The sequence below is a fragment of the Microchirus variegatus genome (genome assembly GCF_963457635.1).
Source record: "Microchirus variegatus genome assembly, chromosome: 14".
Taxonomy (NCBI): domain Eukaryota; kingdom Metazoa; phylum Chordata; class Actinopteri; order Pleuronectiformes; family Soleidae; genus Microchirus; species Microchirus variegatus.
In genome coordinates, this window is record NC_139815.1 from 9,095,234 (window position 1) to 9,104,085 (window position 8,852).

An 8,852-nucleotide genomic window follows, 5' to 3' on the forward strand; every position below is an offset into this window, starting at 1 on the left:
CACATATTTTTAAAGGGAGACTGTGCAAGCATCCAAAAATATCTACATTACAACTAGAGAGTTTAAGAATAATACCTCGGGGAGTGACTGGAATTCCTTAGAGGAATATTGTATCTGTTCTCTGGTCGGGAATAACAGGCTGTTCTTGTCCTAATTAGAGTTTTTGAGCCAAATGGATAGACTGAATGAATGAAATGGACAGGACCTCAGAGGGCTGTAGTGATTAGTGTATACCACCACCAGACCCGAGGGTTATACCTGCAGAAACCCCCCCCCCCCCGCAACAACAATTATCTGCACCATCAGATTAAGCTGGGAGGTTCCAAAGGTGCAATGAATAAGACCTTAAATGTCCCATTGTGACAAAAAAAAGAAATCCACATAAATCTGTGGTGACAATAGGATGGTCGATCAATAACAGTGACTCAATACCCTTCTGCAGGAGCTGGAATATCTTGTGCTTTAAAATCAGGGTTTTTGGACATGATGACACACAGACATCAGCTGTACAAGGAATCGACAGACATTTTGCATTTCTTTCTCTCAACATCATGAAGTTGTGCACGTTTCATGTTTAGTTTTATCTTTCTACATATCTGTTAATATCATCATTGGCCTTTGTGTATGTAAATACACCTTGTGATTGTGACATTGTGTGTTTGTTTTGGGCCTGTACTGGACCACCTCAAAAAAGGCACTATCCATAAAAAGTCAAGCAAAAAAGTAATATCTATCTATAACGCAAGTTGCGTCTGTGAGTCTGTCTGTGACAGGCATGTCTCGCTGACTGTTAGTCAGATCGCCCTAAGACCCCATGGTGTGCATCCTTGATTTTCAAATTTTTTGGAGGAATTTTATTTTTCACTCTTTTATCACGCTACACCAGCAGCGGCTCATCACCAGCGGGAGAGATGGGAGTGAAGAGGCTGTCCTCACTGTGGGTGAGACATTTTCACACGGTTCACCGCAGAACATGGTGTTATACGGAAACGACAAAGTTGGTGTCCATTCACCAATACTCGAGCACATAATTATTTTCTCATTTGCATGCTACTACTTTACGGCTAACTTGGCTAACCTGTTTCCAAAGGTATGGTAAAATAGCGAGGCTACGATTAGCATTAGCGTAGGGCTAACATAATACAAACACTGTGCAACCTCATCAGGTACAATGCAAATGTTTTCCTTTTCGATTAGTATTAGGGTAGCTAGCTGTTTTGGCTGAAAGTCACAAAACAGCTAGCTAATGAGGTTGCACAGTGTTTGTATTATTATGTTAATATTGTATTATTATGTTAGCCTTTACGTTCCTTATCATGCATTACCATAACTGAAAAATCTTCTTAAGCTCCCACTATAGGAATACATACTTCCTACGGGCACTGCACTAGTAACATGAAAGTAAAGTACATGCTCCGTCGTATGAGAGTCCAGTCATAGCTACAACTGTTTTTCTTCAGAGTTAAAGGTGCATGATGTAATAAATCTAAAGCAACTGGCCATAAAATCCTCCTAATATGTCACAGAGACTCAACAATAATGTTCATATAACAAATTGAACTCACCAACAACAACAGTACAGCCAAAATGTTTGCATTAAAAAAAATCATGTTTTGGCATGTGGCGCCACCTACCGCCGTCTACCAATTGTTGCAGTCAGTAGAGTCTCAGCTTCCGAGCAACCACAGGTTGCCAGTTACGTCAGAAAATGAAACCTAAAAGACCTCTGCATTTTGAATTTGAATGTAGTAACTGTTTTTGGCCACATTCTTACATATGGCACCTTTAAAGTCTGTACTCTGATCAGTATACAGTGCTGGAAAACCAGCTTTCATCTTTCAAGTATCATAAATAAAAGTTAACGCTGCATGAATGAAAAATCATCACAAAGGTCGTTCCATAGATTTTTTTTGGCCTTTATTATCCAAAGGGAAATACCGTTTTCAGAAATACAGTATTGTTTGACTAAGTAATACCTGAACACAGCTATGAATTGTTTTAATACTTTTGTTAAAGAGTTCAAATTGACGTCTTTTCTCTCTTTCTCAAATGATATAATTTCAGGTCAAGTGAAAGTAAAAGAAACGAGAGCAAAGTGTTCTGCTGTTTCTCTTACAAGCTACTTCAGGCTCCAGAGAATGACCTTTAATTACCAGAGTATGAATTGCCATCCTATAGTTTTAAATTATATAATTCTAATTAGACAGTTAAGTGTGTGGAACTGCTCTCGTTACCACTTTGCTCATTACATTTTAGTCACTGTGATATTTTCTGGGGCACAGATATAATGTTGTTTCTACTGTTACCCACAAGTAAAGATTTATGGAAGTATTACGCTTTTATTGCCCACCACTTAAGCTTTGGCTGACATCTGCACAACACTGAAACATCCACAAAATGGAATGCAACACAGAAATAACTGGCAGGAAATGGGATCAATGTAAATCTGCACGTCAAACGAACCTGATTCTCTGACAGATGATGTTTTTGTGGACACAATGATTAGAGATTGATGGAGATAATTGTTTTTGTTCTTCCTGTTGTTGCAGCAACCCGCCAAAAAGTTTTAATATCACTTGTCTTGTTTATTATTCAAGTATTCAAGTATGAATAATTACATTTTTTTGTTCCAAGTACCATTTTTTTGCACATTAATAATTCAAACAAACCTCTAATGGATTAGAAATGGTGATTAACTGTTCTACTTGTCTTGAGCTGAACGCTTACTTTAACAGAGATATCTGGATCCTAATCCATGTCTTCTGATCGTTGGTGATGGGAACGACTTAAATTAAACAAATAAAGTTTCATTTCCTGTTTTCTGCAAATAAAGATAGAAATAAAAGAGGTTTTTTTCAGCATAGAGAGGCTTTCAACGACATACAAATCAATTACGGCTGCAGCATCAGGGACTCATTAAGTCACACACACACACAAAAAAGAAAAACAGTCAAAGATGACAGCTTCAGATGTCTTGTTTTATTGGACAGCAAGTAAAAACACAAGGATCATCACAAACAGTGTCATAAAACAGGGTTATTGGGTTATTTTCGGCCAGGAAATTTTATTTAGACGATTAATAAATTATATAAAAAAGCAAATTGCCAGTTACTTTATGACACTAGTTGCTGAGAATTGCACTTCTAACAATAATAGCTATAGTCTTTTTTAGAATGGTATACTCTATTTCCCATAATATTAATAATAATTACCCAAAATTGCGTTTGAGTTGTAATTTCTGATAATCAGAGGTGTAGCCTGTGAACAGGCAAGGCAGGCAACTGCTTGGGGCCCCGAGCCGATAGGGGGCCACCGACACTCAGGGCCTTAGGGCTGTTTTTACTGAAATGTGCAGTGAGCAGCCGCCTCCCTGTCCCCCTTAAAAAACAATGGGAGATTTGCAATGACATCTCCGTAGGAAACCTCCCTAAAGGGGCCCCACCTCACTTTAACCTCTGTGTTCTGCAAGTTGTAAAATGAAGAGGATTATTTGCAGTGTAACGTATATCTTTTTTACTCAGTTTATATATGTTTTTTTTCAGTTATTTACAGTATTTTATTGTTCTATATATTTATATTGTTTTATTATGTGGGTTCTTTACAGTGTAATGTATTTTTTACTAAGTTTATATAGTTTAAAAAAAAAGAAGCTATTTACAGTATTTTATTGTTCTTTACATTTATATTTTTATATTGAGTTGTGCGTGCAGGGCAGAGGAGGCTGGGGATGTGAGGCTGCAGTACGATGCGCAGTGACCGCCTGCATCCACTGGGGGAGGACCGAGCACCGCCTGCACGCGCTGCGGTACATGAACGACTTTCTCACAGAGCCTCTCCATCACACACACACACACACACACACACACACACACACACACACACACACACACACACACACACACACACACACACACACACACACACAATGGGAGGGATACGGGAGCATAGGTAGGGCTACAGTGGCAGACAGACAGATTTGTGATGCTCACACTGAACCGTGGGGCCATTTCCACTCGCCTGACTGAAGGTAAACTTTTATCCACCCTTCTCGCACCTTCTCGGAGCTCTCATTGATGCAAACCCGCTGCCTGCTTGCACACCTGCTTCTTCTTCTTCTTCCTCCCTCCCAAAAAAAATGATCGCCGTTGCCATCGCACAGGAGGAGCGATGCAGCACAAACGGAGGCTGAAGTGGCGATAGATCCTGTTGAATTGAGACAAGACGTCGAGACGCAGCCCAAAAAAAGTGTCCTCCTCACAGTGCGTCAGACCACGGATATACGGTGTAGTGGATGTTATAATCGCTGCGTGGACACGACGAAGGATTTGTGATATTACCACCCTCCCAAAATGAAGAGGGGGATTTGGGCAAAAGGGAAGGACTGCATCCTCACCTAGCCTTCCTCCTCCTCCTCCTCGTCCTCCTCCAGCAGATGTGTTTGGAGGGAGACTGAGGCGATTTCGTTTGGCCCCTTTTCACAAGTAAGTATGAATGTCAGAGTGAAGGTGGTTGTTTTAATGTGTAGAATGTGCTGTGCGTTCATTCATAACCGAAAGCCTACCTTCACGTCACCTAATCATAATAATAACACTAAGAATAACAACAAAACAAGCGTGCGTAATAACCTGAACCATTCAATCGTCAAAACAATGAAGATCATTTTGAAATGTTGATTTCTTTGTCTCATATAAACAAAATACTGTTTTCTCTTCATTTTCTCTCGCAGCTCCAGAAAGCGTCAGAGGGATAAAGTCACCGGAGCTACAGAAAACTGTTTTTTGGTTTTGGATCATTTTCTAAACCTCAACACATAAAATGGCAACCATGAGTGACCACTGTATATCAAAGGACGCATTAGGGCGCAAGCCCCGGTCATGGAGGATTTAACCACCTGATGGGCACCGGAGGAGAAAACGAGGGGAGAGGAGACTGTTTTGGCCTCGCTTGTTGACTTGGTGATTTATAATGCTGAACAAATAAAGGGCGCTGCAAGTTTTTTTTTTTACTCTGCGTAACGGCCATTGGCCATCATTCACACACTCTTATTGTATGATGTCATAAACAGTGAAGGCCTAAACAGGCTGATTAACATCTCCGGTCATGTAAGTAAGCCACATGGACTGCACGCAGCATGAACCCAGCTGAGGCGCGTGCGTTACCGTGACATTCTCTTCAATCACAAGTCATCTCTCGAAAAAAAAAAAAAGCCTTGATGTCTCATTTCGTCTGCGCGCGCGCGCTCGGAGCTTCAACTTTTATCATCTGGCCTGCTGCATCCACGGCTGAAGACTGAAGATGGAGTTTGCCATGGTGGGCGCGGACGGCGGGTGCAACAGTCACCTGCCGTATGGATATGCCCAAGCTCGCGCACGGGAGAGGGAGCGCGAGAGGGAGCGGCACGCGGCACAGTCCAGAGCGGCGGCGGCTGCTGAAGGTGGATCCGGTGCGGAGGGAGGAGGAGGAGGCGGCGGCGGCGGCGGCGGCGGGGGGTCCACCACCTCCTCATGCGCTCATCTCCTTAACAACCGCCAGCATCAGTCTCGCGCCGCCTCCTCCACGAGCGCCAACATCAGCAGCGGCGGTACCGCCTCGCGCCCCTCCTCCTCCTCCTCCTCCTCCACCTCCTCCTCCTCCACGCAGCCGCCACAACACCAGCAGGAGCCCGAGCAGCAGCAGCAGCAAAGAGTTGTCAGAGAGCGCAAAAAGCAGCGCGGCGTCGGACGCTGGAGACGCAGCCGCACGACTCTCGGCGGAGATCTGCGCCACTCGGAGCTGGCGCTGCTCGGATCGGAGGAGGACATCATGATAGAGGAGGAAGAGGCCGAGGGAGCGGAGGAAGAGGAGGGGGAGAAGGAGGAGGAGGGGGAGGATGAAGAGGAGGATGAAGAGGACGGCCGGGGAAGCAAGAGGTCAAGTTTTCTGTGTAACATGGGTGATGAGGAGGAGACGGTGTCCATCACTGACCGGAGACCTCAGTCCGGCTATGAGAACGTTTACAGCGAGTGCGGCTGCTGTGAGAGAGTTGTCATCAACGTGTCGGGTCTGAAGTTTGAGACGCAGCTGAAGACTCTCGCTCAGTTCCCGGACACTCTCCTGGGAGACCCCGACAAGAGGATGCGGTACTTTGACCCGCTGAGGAACGAGTACTTCTTCGACCGGAACCGGCCGAGTTTTGACGCTATTCTTTACTATTACCAGTCAGGCGGACGGTTGAAAAGACCCGCCAATGTGCCGTTTGACATCTTCTCGGAGGAGGTGAAGTTTTATGAACTCGGGGAGGAGGCGATCCTGAAGTTCAGGGAGGATGAGGGTTTCGTCAAGGAGGAGGAGAAACCTCTGCCCGAGGACGAGTTCAAGCGCCAGATCTGGCTGCTCTTCGAGTATCCGGAGAGCTCGAGTCCAGCCAGAGGGATCGCGGTGGTGTCCGTCCTCGTCATTGTCATTTCCATCGTCATATTCTGCCTGGAGACGCTGCCGGAGTTCAGGGATGAAAAGGAGTATCTGCAGCCACGACACAACTCCACTCAGCAGCAGGACCACGGGTTCACTCCTTTCAACGACCCCTTTTTCATCGTGGAGACGGTTTGCATCATCTGGTTCTCTTTTGAGATTATAGTGCGCTTCTTCGCGAGTCCCAGCAAAACCCAGTTCTTTAAAAACATTATGAATTCAATAGACATTGTTTCCATTTTGCCTTATTTCATAACTCTCGGCACGGACCTGGCGCAGCACCAAGGCAACGGACAACAGGCGATGAGCTTCGCTATCCTGAGAATAATCCGCTTGGTCAGAGTGTTCCGAATCTTCAAACTGTCCAGACACTCCAAGGGTCTGCAGATCCTGGGTCACACTCTGCGCGCCAGCATGAGGGAGCTGGCCCTCCTCATCTTCTTCCTGGTCATCGGTGTCATCCTCTTCTCCAGCGCGGTGTACTTCGCGGAGGCGGACGAGCCCACGTCTCAGTTCACGAGCATCCCGGACGCCTTCTGGTGGGCTGTAGTCACCATGACCACAGTGGGCTACGGGGACATGAAGCCCATCACTGTTGGTGGGAAGATAGTGGGCTCCCTGTGCGCCATCGCGGGCGTGCTCACCATTGCGCTCCCGGTGCCAGTGATAGTGTCCAACTTCAACTATTTTTACCACAGGGAGACAGACAATGAAGACCAGCCGCCTGTGGTGGAGAGCATGCCCCCGGGGTGTCCTTATTTCCCGGACTTTCTACGGAAATTTAAAGGTTCGCCGTCAGGATCCTCACTGGGCGACAAAGCGGAGTATATGGAGATGGAGGAGGGGGTCACTGAGTCTCTATGTGGTCTGGACAAGAGCCCGAGTAAAGGAAACGGCACAGATATAAGCAGAAAAAACAGTACTAACTCTAAATCCATTCAGACTGATGTGTGATTACAGGTAGAGTTTGTTTTTGTTTTTTATTCTTTTCTTTTTCTAAAGAAGAAAACTCCCTATTATGCCTATAGCAGCAGGTGGTCCCCTCTAACTCAAGTCTCTCGCTCTCTGTCTGTCTCTCTCACACACACACACACATGGGCAATTTGCAATTTTTCATTCTTAGAATAAAAGTTTCTCTCAGTTTTTCAAATCAACCAATTATGACCAATATTTGCCAAATTCATCCAAACCTGAATGGGCTTCCAAATCTGACGTGAAATTTCAAATTCTAGAGAAGACAACCTATGCATTCGCACTTTATGGGTTTCATCTGTCAATAAGAGAATGGATAGGGATGGTCGTTTTGCAGTTATGCAATAAAAGTAAAAAAAAAAATAAAAAAAATAAATGTGTTTGCACTAATATAGAATTTACGCTGGGTTTGGCATATTTTTATTGTAGAGACAAAACTGTAGGCCATGTTGATGGCAATACATTTGTCATCCTCCAACCACGAAGCAGAAGAATGTTTGAGCAACTTCCTCAATAAGAGCAAACTTTAAACAAACCCCCCTCATATGCTGCTACTAAAAATTGGACTCAAATCAAGGAAAATAGACAAAAAAAGGACTTTGGTCCCTGGTCCAACACATAATATCAACAAGCTGCTCAATGATAAGACTTAGTATTTAGCAGTACATCAAATAAACCAGGGCTAGAATTATTTTTATAACATCTTCACAAATATTCTTTTCCACAAATGGCCTGAAAAGCCTCTATTCTAGTGTTGACCCACCATGAAAGTTAAGCACATGAATCATCAGAGTAAAAAAAAATGGCCGGAGAAAAGACTCGCCCTGCCAGCTTTTGTTTGGACAGGCTCGGAGCCTTGGCATATCAACCACCTCAAAATGACAATATCCCTTTACATGGACACAGATGGAAAGCTATAGCAAAAATTACTTTTCTTGTGGAAACTCCTTGGAGAGGAGATTACGAGGACCTTCCTCTCCTGTCCACTGGACTTGTGCACAAATCTTTTTTTTTTTTGTTTCTCCCCCTCAAGAGGACTATGATTACCTCCTGAGCTCAGAGGATCTTCAGGATGTGGATGTCTTCCAAGGTACGTGGCCTCTGCAGTTTGTGCATGACAGCAATGTGATGAAATGTTCACTGATGGTTATGTGCGTGACGACCTCACACATAGTTCGTCACGTGGTCGGGGAACATTTTCTCCTGCAAGTTTGTGCTCAATATGGAACAAAATGCACCCTTTTCCTCTCTAAAGTGCAGTCATGATGTCATTTAAGGCCAACACGGTGAGAACTAAAGGATTCTGTAGCTCATCATCTCGGTTGCAAATGCAGCTTGAGATCAACAGTATTTATGCGACTGAAGTGCTGCAGAGTTTACTTCACGCTCTGTTTGACACTTTTTTCTTATTGTGTTCACAACAAAACAAG

General features: G+C 44.4%; 1 protein-coding gene across 1 annotated transcript; it reads left to right on the forward strand.

Annotated features, from left to right (window-relative positions):
- Positions 1–5,295: 5,295 nt before the first annotated feature.
- kcna4 (potassium voltage-gated channel, shaker-related subfamily, member 4) lies at positions 5,296–7,404 on the forward strand (the record flags this gene model as incomplete). The annotated part of the gene is made up of 1 exon (XM_083900752.1): positions 5,296–7,404. The coding sequence occupies one exon, from the start codon at positions 5,296–5,298 to the stop codon at positions 7,402–7,404; it is 2,109 nt and encodes a 702-aa protein (XP_083756878.1).
- Between the last annotated feature and the right edge of the window lie 1,448 nt (positions 7,405–8,852).